The 23,037-nt window shown below is 47.5% G+C and overlaps 1 protein-coding gene across 1 annotated transcript in view; it reads right to left on the minus strand.

The window, feature by feature from the left end:
* Nucleotides 1-584: 584 nt before the first annotated feature.
* Nucleotides 585-23,037, minus strand: part of DYRK1A (dual specificity tyrosine phosphorylation regulated kinase 1A) — a 100,091-nt gene continuing 77,638 nt past the window's right edge. The window contains exons 5-12 of the mRNA XM_066598973.1: nt 22,283-22,471; nt 20,303-20,450; nt 16,476-16,762; nt 16,243-16,389; nt 13,634-13,774; nt 13,240-13,546; nt 10,012-10,136; nt 585-6,252 (exon numbers count right to left, since the gene is read on the minus strand). Of these exons, the coding sequence (XP_066455070.1) occupies nt 5,647-6,252; nt 10,012-10,136; nt 13,240-13,546; nt 13,634-13,774; nt 16,243-16,389; nt 16,476-16,762; nt 20,303-20,450; nt 22,283-22,471 (1,950 nt within the window). The 3' untranslated portion in view covers nt 585-5,646. The remainder of the gene's footprint in view (nt 6,253-10,011; nt 10,137-13,239; nt 13,547-13,633; nt 13,775-16,242; nt 16,390-16,475; nt 16,763-20,302; nt 20,451-22,282; nt 22,472-23,037) is intronic.

The following is a 23,037-nucleotide window of genomic DNA, read 5'->3' on the forward strand; positions in this document are numbered from 1 at the left end:
GACAAGCTTATGGCTACCATGGGAAGGCATTGGCACCTTGCAATTGTACTGCTAGGTGTTGATAGGTGAAAGCCCCCTCCCTCGTCATCTACTGTAGTTGCTATTACAACATGCAAGGGGTTAAAACTGCCATGATCTGAGGTTTCTCCGTTACTGGATGTTAGAGCAGGAGCCGGGCTGTCAGTTAGCCAATCCACCGTCTGTCTCAAAAAAAAAAAAAAAGATGAATGTGCAGGTTTAAAGCCCATTAGTGACTGCCATAAAAAGGCCATTGTGGTCCCTAGGGGGTCAATGGTGCGCCAGTAGTCTGGATGAAGCACTGTGCTGGTGGCCAATGGACAGTGTTTGAGTCGTCGGATGTGTTTTGCTCACTGCCATCTCTTCCTCAGGCTGCTTGAACCACACAGCTTCTCATGGAAGGCAGCCTGATATCATTTTACTCCCCCCCCCCCCCCCCCCCCCCTCCATTTTCCCGTTTACGCACTTGAGGGCTTTCGTGTCGCGTTAAAATGACATCATTCTGCTTTCCAGGTAACGGTGCTTTATATACTCTGCGAGGTCAAGGAGGAGTGAAGAAAACACAGTTGAGGGATAAACTGTACACTTATTTATTAAGCTGCGTTTATATACAGATTAAAAGGGAGTATGACAAAATACATTTTGTGGTGAACGTAATCCTTAAATCTACAGTAAAGAATACAAAAATATGCCACTCTCAGAGGCAAACTAATTGCCACTCCATTCCATCCCAAGGATTACAAAGTAGGAACTTGATATAGTTTTTTTTTTCTTAAAAGACACCAAAACTGAGAGGAAAAAAAAAAACTAAAAGAAGAAAAAATTAAAACCAGTTTGGAGATCTGCAAAAAAGTACTGAACTCTGATGCAGCGACTACCGAAAGTTAGAACAACTTTTTTGGGAGGATTTTTTTCTTTTCTGCAGGGAAAAACACCCCCCCATCCCCCCCTACAAAATACGATAATTATCCAGCGTTGCTATGGTCGGATTATATGAGAAAAACTATAAACAGCGGGTTCTTGTCGATGAGTTCCTAAACATGCCTGAAAATAAGACCCGTGTCCTAGAGACGCATCCGAGTGCTCAGTGAGTTCCGGAATAACAGCGGGGATGGGCTGGTGCAGTAACACGGACGTGAAGCGGGCTTTGGCATTCAATATATAGATTTATATATATGTCAACTAAGAAATATATTTTTTACTTTAGAGATCTCATTTCTGATGAGCAAAATATACGCTGTATACATTGTTACTTTGTATAAATATATTCCAGAATTTGTGTCTTCCAACAAAAAGGGCGCGGCGCGGCGCTAACCGTCTACTTTTTGTGAAACTGATGCTAAAGTCGACTTTCAGTAAGGCAAACAAAAGGCAAACGGAGCCAGCGCCCCCCAGTGTCTCCACGCAGGTCCAACGTTGGACCGGTCCTACTCAACGGGCAGCGAAACCATCGGAACCGCATCAAGGCCTTCACTGAGCAACTGAAGTTAAAGGCATTTGTGAGTAATCTAACAGAGCGCATCACACAATGGAGGCAAACAAGACAACCCAAAAAAGGAGAAAAAAAAAGAGATATAAAAAGTTTTTTAAGTGTGCAGTGAAAGCCCCAAAAACATCATCACCATCAGTGAAAAACTAACTGTACATCGGAGAAAAACCCAAACCCTCACGCCGCGTGACATCGGTAAGACCTTCACTGCGGACACGGCCTACAAAATCTGGCAGGAAAAAAAAACAACTGCATAGAAAACGGCAAGTTTCAAATTCTCTATTTTTTTCATAAATTAAAGAGAAAAAAAAAAAAAAAAAAGCCAAAAGTAAAGAGTCTGAGCAGAAATAATTCAACTGTTTATCATACATAAGACTGCATGACTATAATACAAAGGGCGATTCTGTTGTCATGTAACGTTACAATATACACAGCAAGTCCGGACTAGATCGTACAATCTGAACACAGGTAGAGGTACCTTTTTTTTTTTTAATTTTTGTATTTTTTTATTTAATTTTTTTTCTTTTTCCCATGCTGTTTCTTTACAATGCACAGACGTCCTGTAACCAAACGGTGTAGAAAAGCAGACAAAACTGGACTGTACCACCATGTTGGTGCATTGGGGGCAAATCACTGGAAGAGTTGTCATAGGGTACATAACAATGGGAACCCCGGCGGCCGTCGCCTGTGCGGTTCGAGAGCAACAACCTCCGGATCTTTTGTAGACAATACAGGAAAGGTGGATTTCGGTGTCACATTTAGATTTGGTCATTATTTACGGACACGGTCTGGTCTAAAGCCAGATGTTCTATATGGAGATCCTGATCCTCTTCCCCATTTGACTGGAAACCCCTATCTTTATGGAGGAAGCCGGGATCAGTGGTTACCAGATGAGGGGGGGGGGGGGGGGGGGGAATGTAGGAAAAAAATATAGATAAATCCACCTTGAAGTCTGGCGCCCCTGCAGGAATTTCACGGCATTACAGGTCAGCCGAAGCCTTACTATGAGCGTTGGCTGCTTTATTAGATCACAAAACATCCCAAAAAGACCTATGAGTAGCGGGGGCCGCTGTGCCCTCATGTGGTGGGAGAGTCCGCCACCCATAACGACCTCCAATCATATCGGCCCTTGGGAGACGCTCCACGTTTTTTCCTCATTTTAAATGTGATGCCTCCAATTTGACACCATTTATGTGTTTTTGCGTTTTGCCTTGATAATAGGGGAATCCGTTAAAAACACGTTTAACTAGTTGTGTAATAAAGTAAAGCTATTAAAACCCTTTAAAATCTAAAATAAGACCCCCTTTACCCCCGGGGGGCCCGACTCACAACGCTCCATTTTTGCTGTGATTTTTAATTTTTTTCTCTTCAATTTTTAAGTTATACTTTAAAAAAAAAAAAAGGCCTGAAATTAAAAAATAGGCATCAAAATGTGCAGCCGAGGCGTCTGAAGTCGCACTTGTAGGACTTGTATGACAACTTGTCAAATACCGCTGCCTTAAAGAGTTTGTCGTGCTGGAAAAATGGAGAATTTTCTAATTGGTGGGACTGGGACCCCCACTGGATACAAGAAAAGGGGTCTGGCGTGTCCGAAGTGGTGGAGGACGACCCACATGAGCACTTCTACACCATCCACTTCACTGGGACTGCCAAAAGTAAGGAAGCCCTTGAAGCCGGCCATCTCTGGTGATCCTTCTGTGCCGTATGCTAATGTTCACCCAACAACCCCGGCCCCAGCGGTCACACACATTGGTGTTGGTTGCTGTCTTTGCGCAGCGTCACATGTATTTGTTGTTAGTGCTGACTTTTGAATTGGGGCCGAACAGTCCTGTGAGCGTGCCGTGCCGTGCCAGTCCCCTAAAGACTGGTGCGGGCCTCCCTGCACACGTGCCAGTGTCACATTGGCGTCTTCACTGGACGACGGAGGGGATGTTAATCAGAGGAGGAGAATCCTGCAGGCAATCTGTGCCGCCCGCCGGACTGTTTGGCTGGTATTAGCATATGGCGGTAGAGTTTAAAACAAAAATTTAATTTGCTGAAACGGTGCGGGGGGGGGGGGGGGGGGGGATTGGTTTAATGGGGTGAAGACAGGCGGCGGGTTCCCTTTATACACTTAATACATGGAATAAATTAAAGATTCCATTCACAAGTGTAACTGCGCTCTTCTGGCACATCCTGGGGACGAGCTTTGATCGCTGGGATCCGGGTGCCGAGACTCCTCCCAACTGCTGTAAGTGCTCCTCCGCGTTCCATCCCAGCTCTGAGTCTATGGGCCCGTCTATCTAGCAGCGAGCGCTTGCAGATGGTCGCTGGGAGTTTCGGCATCCGGACTTTCAGCTATCAAAAGTTTCACCTCAGGGGCTCGAAGCGACCGGTCAGGTTATACTCACATCTACAGGTAACATTCCTTCAGTTTTTTATTTTAATTTAAAAAAAAAAAAAAAAAAAAAGCGAAAAAATTCCTTAAAACGTTTAAAATGATAGAAAACATAAGAGTCATGAATGTGGCTTTATACCTGCAGCGGATTGAACCGCGGCGGCGGCGGATTGAAGCGCGGCGGCGGCTCATTCAATGTTCGGTTTCGCCAACAGTTCCAGTTTTGTTTAAGCTATAATACAGCCAATAATCATCAACTGAGGAGAAAACGATGAAACCAAAAGGGGGTCTGATGTGCACCTTGTGGCCAAGTGCGGTACTGCTACATTATTGGTTACAGACATCTAGGTGCTAGAAAAACAGCTTTGGTACAATAAATTATAAAAAAAAATTAAAATAAAAATATTTTTGTAAAATTCACAGCATAATTGTGAGGCAAAAAATAAGCAGTCACATAAAACTCTGCATTTCTATTTTGTATTTTCTTTTTTTTTTTAAAAACGTTCAAGATGAACAGAAGACATCTTTGTGCAGAAGTAATAGTGGAGAAACCACGTGCGGAGGGGAAGCGGAAAAATTAAATAAACCGGGGAGGAAAATAAAGCAGGAGAGCGAATCCCATCACAAGCAAACCGCCATCATGTGACCTCCGACCTTCAGCCAGCCTAATGACCTCGGAGAAAAAACAAAAATATAAAACACCTCTTCAATTAGTGGGTCACAAAAGTCTATTGTTTAGTTTTTAAAGAAAGGCCTCTTGAATTACCCCATTCTGTATTTTCAGCATTAAGGACTGTCTGCAAAAACAGCTCCGAAAGTGATTGCATCTGAAACGGCCGGCTCTGTAACTAAGAGTCCGATTCCATAAGGCCAAAGGTTATCCCAAAGACCGACGCTCGGACCTCCCCGGACGGGCCGCCCCTGACCGGCTGATTGCTTTTCAGTGCACCTTTATATTAAAAAACAAAAAAACACGACGGGTTGATTTTTTTAGCTGACTGGTCTACTAAGATCCGCCCATTAACTGGCTGCTTCGTGTTTCCGGCGCCAGGAGACGCTGCTAACCGTAACCTTTGCATGTTTGAGTGTTCGGCGCGACAACCATTTTAACCGTCCCTTTAACGGAACCCTATGGATTTTGACACAAGGTCCTTCCTCGCGGCACTCGTCCGTGACCATCTTTTGTTGCACATGTAAAAGTCCCAAAAAGGACTGAAGAAGGGCGGGGAGCGTTTCTATCTTCTAATGTTGCTTTTTGACTCTTGTTGGCATCTGACTATGTTCAGTATAACTTACTATGGTTAAAATATACAAATATATATATGTATGTACAAATACATATATCGCTTCTGGTTTTATAAAATAATTGCAATAAGAGTTACAGAGTTAAATGGGGGAGGGGGGGAGCAAAAGGAGAGGCGGAGACCTCGGAGCTTTCCAATAAGGTGGATTTGGACACAGCTCTAAAAAAATAAAAATCGTTTCGACTTCATTGTCCCTTTGCAATCGTTTCAAGTTTAAAAAAATAGTCAGCTTTTCCCTGTTGTAGCGGTTTAAGTGTGTTTATCTCCTTCTGATTAAAGCAGCTTTTGCACTTTGTTTTTTTTTCTTTTGTTTTTTTTTCTTTTTTTGGAAAAAAAAAAGAAAAACAAACACAAACGCAAAAAAAAAAAATTAAAAAAAGAAAAAAAAACCACCACGTCTTAAAATGTAAAGAAAGAAAAGAAGAAACACACAAGAAACAAACCTAAATTGAATTTAGTCACGAGCTAGCCACAGGACTTTGCTGAACACAAACTCCTGTCATGGGAGACTCTTCTCTATCGATTCCTTGCCTCATTGTCAGATGTCCCTCAGTTACATAGTGGGCGGGGCCTGTATTCGCAGAATATTGGTACGTTGGATGGCCAGCAATGCCAGTTTCTTGGCGAGGATTTGAATAGACTGTTAAATTAACATCCATAGTTCCATTCTGTCCAAAGTCCAAGGTATTAGCAGCCATGGGGCGATTTTGGTAGGCCTGATTGCCTTGGTTGCCAGTAGACGAGGAAGATGTTGAGGAAGAAGTAGTTGAGGAAGACAAAGATGTCATGGAGTGGTGGCTATGCCCGACTTCCATAGAATCTTGGGTGGAGGAGCTATTTGAAGGAGAGTTGTAGATCCTGGACCTCGTCCGGCTACCCAACGATTGCTGTCCGTGGTGGTGATGGTGGTGGTGATGACCGCTATTCCCATGATGATGTGGTACATTTTGCTGTGATGGGGGAACATGAAATGTAGTTTCTTGGACTGGGTGGGTTTCAATGGTAACTTGTGTGGGGGCTTCAGTTACAGTCCAACCCACCGGTGGAGGAAACTGTTGTCGAACCTAAAATGATAGAGGAAAGTAGTTAAATGGGTCGTCCAATGACGCAAATCCATTTCCATATAGCCAATGATACAATTCTGAGTTAGAGGGGTTTTACCAAGATCACAAGTTCTGCCCTAATCTCTCTGCTCTCCTGCCCTAACCTGGCAGCCAAACACTACCAAACCACCCTTAGCTATGAAGCGGCACCACCTGTGACCCATGCCGTCAACCGCAGACCACGGCAACCTTTGCTCACGTCCCAAACGTGCTTCATCCGGCGGTGCTCTAGGTGCGCCGAGCGGCTGTGGAGAAAATCGAAGTTGCCAGCAGACTTCCTCCACTTCAAATTTATGCTTAAAACTTATAACCTCGCCCTTCACCATGCCAGACAAGTTTACTTCACCTCCCTTGTCTCCTCACTATCCCACAACCCCAAACAACTCTTTGAGATCTTCCACTCCCTCCTCAGCCCCAAAGAACAGGCCCCTGCGACAGACCTGACTGCTGGAGAACTAGCTGCCTATTTCAAAGAAAAAAAAATAAAATCAACAACATCCAAAAAGAAATCTCTGAAGACTGCACAGCTAGCCCCGATCCCAGTTTCATCAGCACTGCACCCAGCACCTACTCACTATCTACGCTAGAACCAACGACAGAGGAAGAAGTCTCCAGGCTCCTTTCCGCTGCCCGCCCTACCACCTGTGCTAGCGACCCTCTCCCCTCTCACCTCCTGCGGTCCCTCTCCCCTCTCACCTCCTCCGCTCCCTTTCCCCAGCTCTCATTACTCACCTTACCACAATCTGCAACCTCTCCCTAACCTCTGGCACTTTTCCCTCCTCATTTAAACACTATCATATCCCCTCTGCTTAAAAACCCAACCCTGGACCCAACTGATGCTGCCAACTACCGACCCGTCTCAAACCTCCCCTTTATCTCCAAATTACTGGAACACCTGGTCTACTCCCGCCTTACTCGCTTTCTCTGACAACTCGCTCCTCGACCCCCTCCAGTCTGGTTTCTGCTCTCTACACTCGACCGAAACTGCCCTTACAAAAGTAACAAATGACCTGATGACTGCAAAGTCGAGATTACTCCCTACTAATCCTCCTTGACCTGTCTGCTGCATTTGACACTGTCGACCATAATCTCCTTCTCACTATGCTCCGCTCTATTGGTCTAAAGGACACTGCTCTGTCCTGGTTCTCCTCCTACCTCTCTGACCGCTCTTTCAGTGTTTCCTTTGCTGGCTCTACCTCCTCTCCTCTTCATCTCGCTGTCAGGGTCCCCCAGGGCTCGGTCCTTGGTCCCCTTCTCTTCTCTATCTATACAGCCCCAATTGGACAAACCATCCACAAATTCGGCCTCCAATACCATCTCCACGCTGACGACACCCAACTATACACCTCCTCTCGTGAGATCTCTGGACCATTCCTCCAAAATATCACCGACTGTCTGTCCGCTGTCTCTAACACTATGTCCTCCCTTTTTCTCAAGCGTAACCTCTCTAAAACTGACCTCCTTGTCTTTCCACCTTCCAACCGACCTCCCCTCAACATCTCCATTCCAGTGTCTAGCACCATCATAACCCCCCGACGGCATGCCCGATGCCTTGGGGTCACACTGGACTCTGACCTCTCCTTTACCCCCCATATCCAATCTCTGGCCCAAACATGCCACAGGCACCTCAGAAATATTGCTAAAATATGGCCATTCCTCACTACAGACACGCTAAAGACACTCGTCGCCCTCATCCACTCCCGGCTTGACTACTGCAACTCGCTACTTATCAGCCTCCCCCGAACCAGACTCGCTCCGCTCCAATCCATACTAAATGCAGCAGCTAGACTCATTTTTCTACCCAGCTGTTACTCAGATGCCTCTGCATTATGCCAGTCACTGCATTGGCTGCCCATCCACTGCAGAACTAAATTTAAACTCTACCTCACCCATAAAGCTCTGCATGATGCTGCGCCACCATACATCGCCTCCCTACTGTCTGTACACCACCCAGCGCGCTCACTCCGATCGGATAACACACTCAGACTAAACACCCCTGTAATACCAACCTCACATGCTCGCCTACAGGACTTCACCAGAGCAGCACCCATCCTCTGGAACGCTCTACCCCAAGGCATCCGGACAATCCCGATGCACGAAATTTCAGACGTGCCTTAAAAACTCACCTCTTCAGGGAAGCATACCAAATCCCCTGCCCCTCCCTAGGGCTCCCCACACCTTCCACCCTGCCTATCACATACGACCTCTACCCTGCACCTCCTTACCGCCCGCACCCAGTTTGCTTTCTAATAACTGATTTCCACATGAAATCTCCTACTGCCTGTGTTCCCCGTGCCTCGCTCCCCCCCACCCTTGCACCTCCTGTATCACCCCAACCCCATTTGTTTCAAACTGATTGTAAATCATATGTAATTGTTGTATTGTTTGCATTTACCCTATGCTTGTAAATGCTGCGGAATAAGTTGGCGCCATACAAATAAGGATTATTTTAATCACAGGATATCCACAGAATAGGGGATAACTTGCTGACCGGAGGGGGTCTCCCCGCTGAGATCCCCACCGATCCCAAGAGCACGGTTCCTGTGTCCTCCATCCACTTCATGACGGGCTTACTGCGTCCGCCACAGTGAGGAGGAGACTGAGTGGAGATTTGGTTGCACAAGCGCATCAACGTTCCATTCACTCTCAATGGGATGCAGAGATGGACGAATGGCAAGTGATCAGGTATTTCCATCAGCCCCTTTGAAATAAATAAAGCACCAAGTATGCTGGCGGGACGAGAAACTGATCATCTGTTTGGCACTTAAGATCAGGAAGGTTATAGATAAAAGGTTCCGTGCAATAAGTTGACGTCTTCCCACTTGGATGGAATAATTTTGCATTCAACTACAAATCAAAGGGTCTAGTTGTAAACTATTGATGGCCTAATCCTCAGGAGAGGTCAACTGTAGCAAATTGTTGGGGGTCCACCGGCCAATACACGAGTGTACGGGGCAGATTTCTGCAGGAAGCAGACAGCTCCGATTTCACTGCAGTGGCCTGACTTGGTTTTACAAGCACCGTTCCCATTCACTTTAATGCCTGTAATACCAAGCCTGACCACTAGATTGGGAACGGAGCTGTCTGCTTCCTGCAGAAACCACTGTGCACAAGCACACCTTTTCTGGTGAACACCCGATTAGTTGGAATTCTGGGTGATGGACCCCAGACGATATCAGTATCAGCCCTTGATAATAGTTTACAACTGGACAACCCCTTCCACCGTAAAAGTTGAGCCATAAGCGAAGTATGAAGAAAGTAGCTCCCTATAAACGAAGTATAGGAGGATAACTACTAGCAGCACAGCTCGGCTGTCCTGGCCATATCAGTGACAGCGCCCGGATGTCTGGCTGCTGTTTGCGCAGCCCACCAGGTTAGGGGGTCACACTTGGATGTATATTGTAGTAGGACAGTCCTGTCTAAGTGTGTCGGGTACGATGGTGGTCTCTGGGCAGATACACTAGAGTTATATCACCCCGAGGTCCTCACTTCCTTCCGGTCATGCCCACATTATTCACAGTCCATACGGAAAGGGAGGAACAGAAATGTAACAATCTGTATCTGAGGTTTCTGCTGAGATCCTGGATGCTTCGGTAATCCCCATCTGCTCAGGGGATCCCCGCTCCGCCGATAGCTGCGAACGCCACCTATTACACATTTATGGCCTATTCTACAACCTTCAGGTAAGTTATAACTGGTTGGCATGTGATGGCCACTTACCTGAGGACTGTGTGTCTCACAATCCATAGCTTGTACAGCAGCAGTAAAATGCCCTCCGCTATGTCTGTGCTGATGAGTCGGATCGGACCTCGCTCTTCCACTGTTACTCGTCCCAGAAGACCCACCTTGTAAAGAAAGACAATCTGGGTCAGCATCATAATATTTGGGCTAAACCGGAGAATTCTAGCTATATAGATTATTTTCCTGTTTCTGCGCCGGCTTCCCTACGGACGGACTTAAGCACCGTATTTTTCGCTTTATAAGACGCACTTTTTCTGCCTCCAAAGCGGGGGGGGGGGGGGGGGTTCCTGCGTCTTATAAAGCAAATGTGGTGAAAATTCGTCCCGATCGCCATTTTTAGCGCGTTCGCGAATTTAACGTGCGGACGAGATTTACTTAGCGTGATTGCGCGTTAAATTCGCGATCACATGAACAAATGTGCGATCAGTTAGAAGATTTCTCTCCTCCTGTCAAAAAAAAAAAATCATTACTCACCTCCCCCGGCGTTCTGCGGCGCTGCTGCAGGCTGTCGCTCCCTCCTGGTCCCCGGCAGAGCATTGCTTTCTGGACGCAGGGCTTGAAATCCCCGCCTCCAGAAAGCTAATACACACGCCGTCAGCCAATCACAGCCATTCAATGACATCATTGAATGGCTGTGATTGGCTGAAGGCGCACGTGTGTTAGCCAATCATTAGTATTAGCTTTCTGGAGGTGGGGATTTCAAGCCCTGCGTCCAGAAAGCAATGCTCTGCCGGGGACCAGGAGGGAGCGACAGCCTGCAGGATGCCGGGGGAGGGGGAGTAATGATTTTTCCCCCCCTATTTTCCTGCTCTAAAACGGGGGTGCGTCTTATAAGGCGAAAAATACGGTAAATGATAATAAAACCAAGCTACATAGTTTCCCGGCCGAGGTGCTGTGGATGACAGACAAGCTGCGGGCCGCGGTGCAAAACACAAATAAACCTACAGAAAAAGGGAGCCATAATTTGGAGCCCTCATCTGCCCAGGTTACAGAAGACATCAGACGCAGGCTGTGCGCCGAGGACAAGCTGGACGGCTCCTCTCCTCTGGGGTCCGCAGAACGCGCCCTCCGTGGGGTCCAAGAACAGTTTCACATTTTGCTTCAGTCCATAAAGCGGCTTTGGCCCCAAGAAGAGGCCGGCGTCTCTGGACTGTGCTGGTATACGGCTTCTTCTCTGCAGGATACAGCTGTAGCTTGTAGTTGTGGATTGTACGGCCATGTTGACAATGATTCCTGAGCCCAGGCAGCGATCGGGATTCCACAATCATACCTGTTATAACTGCGGTGACGCCTGAGGCTCCGTAGATCTCCGGCATCTAATATTGTCCGTCCGCCTTGTCTCTTGTGCGCACGAATCCCTCCAGATTCTCGGAATCTTAATATTATGTAGGCCACCATTCGAAGGCTTCTCAGTTCTACATCTAGGCACATTTTCCATCTCTGCTCCTGAGACTCGGCCCCCCCTAACCTGCTCTTTTTATACACCCTCCAGTTTTACATTGGTACCACTTACTTTTCCAGCCCCTTGTTGCCCCTCGCCCAATGTTTGTGAGATGTGTCGCTGCCGCCAATTTCTAAAATTAGCTTTTTTTTTTTTTTTATGAATTTGACCAATACTTCCCCCCTGATATCTGTTCTCTGATACGGTTAGAGGGGATTCCCAAGTCATTGCATCTTTCTTTACATTAGTTTAGACTTTACACAGCAGCCCAATTTTGCCACTAGTTGTGCCTCACCAGCGAGTCTACAGCGGCGTACCTCTGGGCGTTCTGGTCAGGGCATGTGTGTGAAGCTAATAATGGGCTGTGAATCCCCCCATCTATGTGGTTATCCCCGTCCCCCCTTACATGAGCCGTAACCCCCGTGTCTTCTGCAGGACTTCTACAAGACAGTTTCAGAAACATGCAGAACATTCTGGAAACCGACAAACGGGAGCGAAATGCTGTTTACTTTTTACATAAATGTATCATTTTCGGTAACGGGTTTGTTGTGCTCATTAAACCTTCTTGATTAGGCCTTCATTCTGCTTCTGGCCACCATTCTATTGTAGCAGGTTATTATATATGTATATGGAAGAATCTAAGAGTCCCGCAGCTCATGGGTATTGCAGTGTATTAATGTAGGGTATTGCAGTGTATTAATGTAGGCTTATGCTTTGTGGGCCAAGCCCGGCGGCATCAACAACTAATAATCGTGAAGCTCCCCAACAAAGAACAGACGCGCTAAACTCAAAGGCAGCTGATTTGTTGCAGTCGCATCTGTTGGCTCCGATCACCCGAATGGCGTTTCCAGGAATCCACGTGACGCTACAGGAACACCCGCTTCACCTGTCTGGAGCCGCGGCCATTGGCAGAAATGTCTGCAACAAATCTGCTGTGTTGTTGGATTCTACGAGGCGCTTCCATCCCGATGACCGCGACAGGGAGCGACATGACGGAGTATAAAGACCCGCCGCCCGTCATCCCATCACCGCTCCTTGTAACTGGGATGAACCAGCAAGCAGAAGGACCGAAGTACAGACAGTTCACTATTATATATATCAGGTTATTCCAAATGATCTTCCCGATGTGAAAGCCAAGACTCAGGTTTATAGACGAGGTTCTTATGAGGGTCTCACGTCGGGAAGATCATGTGAAACAACCCTGTACAGCAGGATGCATGCTGGGAAGACACAACCAGCATCTGCAGAACGCGGCTCAGACATGCAATGGCAACATTTATTTATTTTGTAACTTCTTGTTTTGCAACCCATCCGCGGCTTTAGGGCCCCCCCCCTTGTCCCCCGCGCACCAAAGCCACACCCCCTTGCTGGAAGAAAATGTCTGAAAGTGTCTAAACACACAAAATAAATGTGGCGCAAATTTGTAAGACAGTTTTCTGGTGCAATTTGCATCATAAAACTGTTGAATATTCAATAAATAAATCTGACCCCATTATTTATAACACACATATATATAGATAGATATTATATACACACACGCACACACACTATATACATATACACACACACACACACACATATATATACATATACACACACACACACACACACACACACACACATATATATATACATATACACACACACACACATATATATATATACACACACACACACAGTTTGCACATATGTATGTATGTATGTATGTTTCAGACCGTACATGCACACAGATCCAGAAGCACCACGACCCCCACAGAGGTGGTTACCTGAGCTAGACGATGTGCTTGAGGTGGTTCCCGACGACTGGGACTGCTCCATAGCTGGACTTGTAGATACACTATTACTTGTGTTTGTACCTTCGTCAGCAGTCTTCTTGAAGAAACTATGTTGCAGAGCATAATAGGGTTGAATCCGTGTCTTAGGATCATAATCTAGCATCCTTAAAATGAGGTCTTTAAACTTCAAGTAGTCCGCTACAGTGTGACCCGATTCCCCCGCGCGCCGGCCTCCCGGGCCTCCAGTTTCCACTCCGAGAATATTATGAAGCTTCCGGGATCCTGGTGGTTTGTACTCCTATGGAGGCAATGAGAAGGATGAGGTTAGTCCAGGACCCCAACCCGCCAGCAGCGACACACTTACAGCGCCGCTCGCTCCACTTACCTTTTTCCCGTCTTTGGTCTTCTTTAAGTTCCAAGTGCCGTCTGGCATCTTCTCAAAGAACTTTCTGGCTTTTGGTGCTTGGTCAAGGATGTGAGCAGTTGGTATTCCTAAAACTTCCACAATTTTATTCATCTGGTCGACCTACGCCCAAGACAAAGCAAACCGGTCAAGATGAAGACACGAGACAGCGTTACAAAGAAGACAGTCCACTGAAGGAATGCTTCCAGTACGGAGACGCTGCGATCCGTCTTGTACCAGATTGTTACTTTAGATTTCATGTCACAAATGGACTTCGGCGCGGATCTCCCCACATATAATGCAAAAGGTTATTTCCTCACCAAGTTCAAACACGCTTGCTGTCAGTGAGTGGAAATGCTCTTGTTTAGTCTCACAGCGTTGTACTCCCCGCAGCCCCTACGCCCGGCTGTGATGGGCACTGCGCAGGCCCGGGGCAATGACATCACGCACATGCGCGCAGTGTAACTGGTTTTTTCGTACTCCCTTGGGGCTCTGTATGACATGCAGGGATCGAGGTGCTGCGTTTATTGCTTCTGCGTTTTATACGCATGTCGACTCGCAGCTCCAACGCAGGTGTGAATAAAAGAATGAAAGTCGATAGACTAATTGCCTCCACTCACCGCATGTTGCACATGGGCAATACGTGTGCGTAATACGCGGTGACGATATGCCGGGTGAACGAGGCCGTACGCACATGACGACTTACCTACCGATATCTGCTGCTCGCAGGTCTGTGGCTTGTTGGTTTATCAGAGCTCCTTGTAGTGAGACGTCTCACAACTACATGGGCAGAAAATCAGGACACAATGTGCCACCTTCGTTCCGTACTGTTCTATCTCCGCTACGTTGTAACTGCCGTTGTATCTGAGGGGGTGGGACTGCGTGTCTATGAGGGATACCGATTATTGTGTTCTAACTCCCCAGGATACCGCATCATCTGACCAGCCGCCCGCTTCTATTGGTCAGCTGACAGGCAGAAAAGTAATGGCGCTGCCAATGGTGAACAGCGGAGCTGCATGCTGTTCTTCAAGGGGTTTTCCCCCCACCTATAACTGCTTCACAAGCACTGTGTGTTTCCTGGTTGCTGCTGGCGGAGAACCACTTTAAATACAGGATTTGCCAGAATCAGAATCTGATGGGTCCTTGAATGTTCCCTTCCGCTGACGTCTCAGGGCTGTCACAAAAACATCGGTATACACAGGCCAAACAGAAAGGACTATGCAAAACCCTGCCCGTTCCTCATGTAGGAGACGCCCTACAAGGTGCTCGGAATAAAAGCGAAGCGCGGAGCGATACAAAGGGCTCTTCAAGGTATAAACGGAACACTAAACCCCAAAAGTCACCTGAAAGGGAGAGACCAGAAGAAACCCCTCCCCGAGAGCCGCGGCACGTTGGGGGCTCTTCGGGGGACACGGATTGTTACTGCTCAGGTGTGATACAATCCGGAGCGCCGATGAAACGTTTCCATACGAACATCATTGCAGTCAGAACCGAAAGGGAAGTTCTATCAAATCACCAAAGCAGGAGCGCCAACACCGTCAGTCCTGCGGGAATCAGTCCTACCAAGGCCAGCCGCCGGGATGGCAGAGCGGCGTCTAGGACGAGGGCATCTGATTGGCAGAATAAGCTGAGCTTTCAAACATTAAGGTGTCACCACGAAAATTTAGCACATTGGGAATATCCTAAAAACCTCAAAACCCCCAATGAGACATTGTGGAGAAAGGCTCATCGCTGGGGAAGAAGCAGCCCAAAATGTGTCCGCCTTGGAACTCTGACCATCTCTGAAAGAAAGCAGACAGCGTTCGACAAGCCGCGCTGCAACGCCCGTCTGAGAATCCCCACTGAAATCTATGGAAGCGCTTTACGCTGTGCTAAGCGATGTAGAGAGTGGCCTATATGTATTCACTGACAGCAAGCGGTGATCATGAACATGGCAAATCACTAAAACAAAAGTATATTAGAAAGTTTCACTGCTACAAGGATGAGGACTTTTACATGGAGGTGCACATCCCCCCCCCCCTCCCCCTCAGCTTGGGTCCACAACCTTTAGCATGTTGGGAGCAACATGAAACTTTGGGGGACGGCCAGGAGCCGCATTCAACCCCGAAATGGGCTACACATTGCACAGCTACGAGAAAAGACTACGGCTCTGCTGCATCGCATCCCAACATACGTGGATGTGGGCACGGTGTAGCTTGTAAGTGGCATTGATCCAACAATTGTAAGAAATCCAAATCTGAGGGATCTCTTCCGATTGTCGGGGTGCCTGGTGATGCCGAAGGGCCACAGCGTTGAGAACGCAATGTGTTCCAATGTCGCCATGTAGTCTTGGCCTAAAATGTGACAAAACTAGACCCTGTGGAAACACTTGCTGATAAACACTTTAGTGTGAAGTCCGAGACGAGCATTAGAGCTCCCACATTGGTAATATTGGGCGGGGAGGACCCCCATTTACTTCCAGGCTCAGTCACCATTACACGTCAGAGCTCGTTACGTGATCTGAATGTACGGCGACATCAGAAGCTCGTCCACCCGGAGGAACACAAGTATAACAGTGTGGCGGTGTAAAGGCTGAATGAGGCTTGGCTTACTTCATTGGCTCCGCTGAAGAGGGGCTCTCCAGTATGCATCTCAACTAAAATGCACCCGAGGGACCACATGTCAATCGCAAGGTCATAAGGCATTCCCAGTAAAACCTCTGGAGACCGGTAAAAACGAGACTGGATATATTGGTATATCTGTGGGGGTGAAGAGAGATCCAACATGAACACAGTGTGGGAACACGTGGCTTTTCTACAGCGCTCGGCGGTTGATAAGCACTTACCCTTTGCCCCAGCTGGCACGAGCTTCCAAAATCGACAATCTTAATGGCGCTTCGCTTGGGATTGCAGAGCAGGATATTCTCAGGCTTCAGGTCACAGTGAATGATACTAAGTTCAGGAGTAGCCAGGAATAGTAGTGCAGTGCACATCTGCTGTGCAAACTTTCGTGTCAGGTTCAAGGAAACACCCCGAAAGTTGGTGTTACGTAATAAGTCATAGAGGTTGTACGAAAGCATTTCGAACACGAGGCAGAGGTGGTTTCGGAACATAAAATGTCGCTTTAAATGCACTGAAGGAGAAAGAAGAGAGAGTTTAGGAGACCCCTGAAATAAGGAGCAGAAAAAATTAAAGATTTCCCCCACTTTTTGTGTACCTGACTTTCAGAATAAGCTGCTGTGTGTACATGAGAAACAACATTATCTGGCCATTACATGGCGTGTATCCAGCATTTATCATCACATTTCCCCTCTGAAGGCTATATTTCCGATTCTCAGTTCTCTCTGAGCTGGTGGGTGTAGACTGCTGCTATGATGTCTCCATACACTGTACACATAGGAGAGCAGGATCTCTTCTCTATCTCTGAGCTGGTGGGTGTAGACTGCTGCTATGATGTCTCCATACACTGTACACATAGGAGGGCAGGATCTCTTCTCTATCTCTGAGCTGGTGGGTGTAGACTGCTGCTATGATGTCTCCATACACTGTACACATAGGAGGGCAGGATCTCTTCTGTACACATAGGCGAGCAGGATCTCTTCTCTATCTCTGAGCTGGTGGGTGTAGACTGCTGCTATGATGTCTCCATACACTGTACACATAGGGCAGCAGGATCTCTTCTCTATCTCGGAGCTGGTGGGTGTAGACTGCTGCTATGTCGTCTCCATACACTGTACACATAGGAGAGCAGGATCTCTTCTCCATCTCTGAGCTGGTGGGTGTAGACTGCTGCTATGATGTCTCCATACACTGTACACATAGGGGAGCAGGATCTCTTCTCCATCTCTGAGCTGGTGGGTGTAGACTGCTGCTATGATGTCTCCATACACTGTACACATAGGAGGGCAGGATCTCTTCTCTATCTCTGAGCTGGTGGGTGTAGACTGCTGCTATAATGTCTCCATACACTGTACACATAGGAGAGCAGGATCTCTTCTCTATCTCTGAGCTGGTGGGTGTAGACTGCTGCTATAATGTCTCCATACACTGTACACATAGGAGAGCAGGATCTCTTCTCTATCTCTGAGCTGGTGGGTGTAGACTGCTGCTATGAGGTCTCCATACACTGTACACATAGGGGAGCAGGATCTCTTCTCTACCCCTGAGCTGGTGGGTGTTGACTGCTGCTATGATGTCTCCATACACTGTACACATAGGGGAGCAGGATCTCTTCTATCTCTGACCTGGTGGGTGTAGACTGCTGCTATGATGTCTCCATACACTGTACACATAGGAGAGCAGGATCTCCATCTCTGAGCTGGTGGGTGTAGACTGCTGCTATGATGTCTCCATACACTGTACACATAGGAGAGCAGGATCTCTTCTCTATCTCTGAGCTGGTGGGTGTAGACGGCTACTATATCTCCATACACTGTACACATGGGAGAGCAGGATCTCTTCTTAATTTCTGAGCTGGCAGGTGTAGACTGCTGCTATGATCTCTCCATACACGGTACACATAGGAAAGCAGGATCTCTTCTCTATCTCTGAGCTGGTGGGTGTAGACTGCTGCTATGATGTCTCCATACACTGTACACATAGGAGAGCAGGATCTCTTCTCTATCTCTCAGCTGATGGATGTAGACTGCTACTATGATGTTTCCATACACTGTATACATAGGAGAGCAGGATCTCTTCTCTATCTCTAAGCTGGTGGGTGTAGACGGCTACTATATCTCCATACACTGCACACATAGGGGAGCAGGATCTCTTCTCCATCTCTGAGCTGGTGGGTGTAGAGTGCTCCTATGATGTCTCCATACACTGTACACATAGGAGAGCAGGGTCTCTTCTCTAACTCTGAGCTGGTGTGTGTAGACTGCTGCTACGATGTCTCCATACACTGTACGCATAGGAGAGCAGGATCTCTATCTCTGAGCTGGTGGGTGTAGACTGCTGCTATGATGTCTCCATACACTGTACACATAGGAGAGCAGGATCTCTTCTCTCTCTGAGCTGGTGGGTGTAGACTGCTGCTATGATGTCTCCATACACTATATATATAGGAGAGCAGGATCTCTTCCCTCTGAGCTGGTGGGTGTAGACTGCTTTGCAGTTCATGAGAGACAACATAGCAGAGAAGAGGGGATTCTGTTCCACTAGCTCCATCTCTCAGAGAAGGAGCAGCAAGGAGGACATTATACAGCAGTACTGAGCAGTGCAGATGTGAATACAGCATTGAGGTCAACTAAAACACCTACTAGATGTTGCAGCCATGTTTCTGTGTGAATCTCTCTGCCTCTGTCACCCTCTAAAAGCTTTCTTCTTCTGGATCGCTCCCTTTTCCATTGAGGTCTATGGGTAGTATGAGACAACTAGTAACAATCACTTCATGTATTCTGCCTCAAAGTCTTTGCTGCTAGAGACGGATTTCACACGACAACAAGCAGTGGACATCACATTAGAAGAGAGACCACCAGCAGCAGCGAGCATTTTAGAGGATTTTGTCACCACAAAAACGTGTTTTTAGGTAGAAATGATTTACAAGTTTGCTCATTATCACATAAGCCCAAGCTGACGGGAAAAGTCAGCGACAATTTAAGGCTGTAGTCCGGGACTAGCGAAGAGCTACTCCATACCCAGAAAGAATACTACTGCTATTTATCTGGAAAAAACGTTTTTTCTTTTGTAATCCGAGACACCCCCTTCAGTCCTCAATGCTTTCATGCCTCAGCATCCCCATCTCCAGAAATGGAACATTCCTAGATTGAGGCGATGCTACGCAGGGGAAGAATAAATAAGTCGCAGCATGAACTTTCTTTTTGCGATATCGCCCATTCCTTTCAGCGAGGCTGGTGGCAGCAGCGCCGACCCACTGAAAACAACGGGGGAACTCTGCGATCCCCTGCCGAGGCTGTGATAGCTGCGCCGGGGGATTCCTTCAGCCCTGCGGGGATGCAAGGCTGTTTCCATGAGTAGATGCCTCGCATCCAGGAATTTCCACATGGATTGCGAGGAGGATATCGGGCCGTGAATCACCCCTGCCAGTGTGAAGGAGCCCGGACTCTCCCTAGCGGCGCTGTTGGCTGAAGCACAACAGCGCCGCTAGATTTAATATTGGAACTTCAACCTGGCCTCACAGGTAACTCAATGTATGAAACTCAAGCTTTACGATTTTACGGCGGTGGTGAGGACATCACTAATCTAATGCCACCAAAATCATCCACCAAAGGGGACGCAAGAGGGGCAAAGAGTGGTGCAAGAGGGGCAAAGAGTGGTGCAAGAGGGGCAAAGAGTGGTGCAAGAGGAAGCCTGCAGACTATATTAGATTCACCTATCCTATGAATAAGCCATACATGCTCATGGCTGGAATACGCAGTGAAACCGTAAAGGCAGTAGGCGGTGTGAGGAGGGAGGAGGATACAGCCGCCATGCATGTAGGCATCGCCGCTATGGAAACCCCGTGGTGGATGGTACCCATCTGCACCCTACAAGTGATCCCGGACACAGAAACCCCGCGGTGGATGCTACCCATCTGCACCCTACAAGTGGTCCCAGACACAGGCATCACATTGGGGTGGTATATAATGTGGCTCAGACATCTGCTTTATCTTCGGACCCCTAGAGTCCCATTCTGTACATTATGGCCTATGGGACGCGGCAGCAGCCTTACCTATGTAGTATTTCATCTCCGTGTCATGTTTGTTCATCAGCTCGAGAAGTCGTACTTCAATCTGGGCTTGATTTAGGAAAGCCTTCTTGTTCTTTATAATTTTAATAGCCACCCACTCCTGCTCCACACGGTCGTACGCCTTCACAACCTGGGACAGAGAACACCGTTACACCGGAGCCAAGCCTACACACAAACAAGCCTTTCAGAAGGGGAAGCAAAGATGGCGGCCTCCTTCCCTGTAATTGGGAATTACTACAGTCATGAAGGGGCAGTGAGTACAGTCCGTGGCTTAGGGGTGACGTGGACACGGCTCGCTGCCTCAGGGACGTCAGAGGTGCTTCCTTCATGCCCTCAGATGTTCTGAGCCCGCTAGTTCTACTCTTATACTTCTTAATAACCGGGTCTGCTCGGACCTTAAAGACGTTCTACTGATCGTGGTAAATGAGGGCGCAGGAAATCTCACGAATATCAGACTGATGAGGAGCGCAGCGCCCCCCGGTGTTGTAGCCACTTCATTGTTCATCACCCTGCACGTTGCACTTCCTGTAGTAGGGAATGGGGCCAGCCGGCGGGATCCTGAAAGGCCCTACAAAAAGATGATGTTTGAGTACCAACATTATCGCACTGCTGCACGCCCGGACAAGACGGCCCTCAGTCAGCTGATCAGTGGGACCCCGGCGGTGAACCCCCACCGATCCGATCTGGACGGCCTATCCTGAAGGCAGACCCTCAGTTTCTATAATGTGGATAATAACTCCTCTGACCCCTTAAGGATGCCCCCCCCCCACCTCCTATTTTATCCGTCGCCGGCTGAGGGCTCGCTGTCTTTTGCGGGACGAGTTGTATTTCTCAGTGATACTATATAATGTGCTGAAAAACGTAAAACATTCTACTTTAAGTGAAATGGGGAAAAAACCAACAAAGTTCCGCCATGCATCTTGTTTCTATGGCGCACACGCTGCAACAATGACCCGATGACTATTTTACGGGTCGGCACGATTACCGCAATTACAAATTTTTCTAGTTTTTTTTTTTTTCCTTTACTTTTTTTATTTTATTTCGAAGCCTTTTTTCCCAATTATTTTCCGCCGCCGTCTTCTGACCGCCATAACCGTTGGATGCGCACACGGTTTTGCCGGACGTCCTGTACTTCCTATTGGTACCACTGTGTGTGCACACGACTTATTGATTGCTTTTCATTACACTTTTTCTTGGAGACCGGATGACCAAAAAGAAGCGCAATTCTGGAGGTTTTTTCCTTTTTCTCTTCTTTCTGATGGCGCTCATCGTGCGGGTTAAACAATGCGTTACTTTGACTGATTGGACTCTTCTGGACGCCGCGATACCAAATTCGTATTTTTGTGTTTAGATTCTTTTACTATAAATATGGCAAAAGGTTTTGTTTTTTTTTTAACTAATTAGTGAAACATTAAACGTATTTTTACATTACATCATACCGCCATCTGACAAGCACGGCTTGATAGGCACTCTGCATTGGCAGCCCTGAGGCCTTTCAGAAGGCCCCAGGCTGCCATGACAAACGTATGGCAACCCGTAATCCCATCGTGTGTGACTGTATGGGACCCCTGAACATTGATCGGGGAATTTAAAGGGTTAACAGCACCAATGAGCAGCATGGCTTATCGGAGCTGTTGTGATAGACCGCACTGTATGGAGCAGGATCGACCCGCAATCCCCCACCATACATACCCTGAACATGCAGAACATGACGGTACATCCTGTGGCGTTAGGGGGTTACTGCAAAGGGATTCTCCAGGTCCCTGATGGCATCAAGGAGAAGGGTGGAATAACGTAGTCCCTTTTAAGCAAGGGAGGGTCACTCAACCATAGCTAGCAAAGAGTTAAACAGCCAGGACCCTGCAGAATCAGGTCCCATATTAATGGCTGCTGTGAGTCGTTAGGGGGCTATGATAACGGATGTTGTCTCGTTCCGGTATCCGACATCGGTGCAGTCTCTACCTGGCCAAAGGAACCTTTTCCAATCAAAGAGTCAATTTCATAGCGGTCCATCCACTTCTCGCCATTTTTCACAATGTAGTCGTAGTTGTCATCGTCGTAGCCATCGTTGTAAACCTTTCTTTCCTTCTTGTGACTGGAGTCGTCGCCTTGTCCTTGTTGATGCCGCCGCTTCTTTTTTGCATAGTAGACCTGGAGTAAGAGAAGACAGAAAGAACAAAACTGAAGACCCCAACAAGAGGCAAACTAAAACACACAAAACCCGCAGTGTAGGAGCCGCAGGCGGAATAACGAGTGTTCATACCACATGGGAAGGCAATGGGGGGGGGGGGGGGGGGGGCTCTGCCATGCGGTTAGGAAAACTCAAATTCACCAAAACAGGCTAACAAAACATTGCACAAATGCTGAGACTCGTCCATCCTGTACATTTCAGTGACTGTAACACTTGACACATTTATTGCAGAATTTCTAGCGGTTTTAGGTCCTGATGCTCCATAGTATCATGAGAAAGCATTGGAGCAATAAGTCACCGTCCACCTTCAGAGCCGCTCTTAGCGTCCCAATACGCCCAGAATAAAAGAGCCGGGAACTTTTCAGTAGGTCTTAATTGAAAATGTCCCATAGTTTTGATTCTACAGCCCCTATACGGACCTATGTGTTTCCATGGTAACCCTACTATCCTGACACCTCATCCTTTCTTCCATTTCCTGCTACATGTATAAGTTTAGCCAGAAGGCTCAGCAGGATCTGACTACACA

This window comes from Eleutherodactylus coqui, chromosome 4, assembly GCF_035609145.1.
Source record: "Eleutherodactylus coqui strain aEleCoq1 chromosome 4, aEleCoq1.hap1, whole genome shotgun sequence".
Lineage (NCBI taxonomy): Eukaryota > Metazoa > Chordata > Amphibia > Anura > Eleutherodactylidae > Eleutherodactylus > Eleutherodactylus coqui.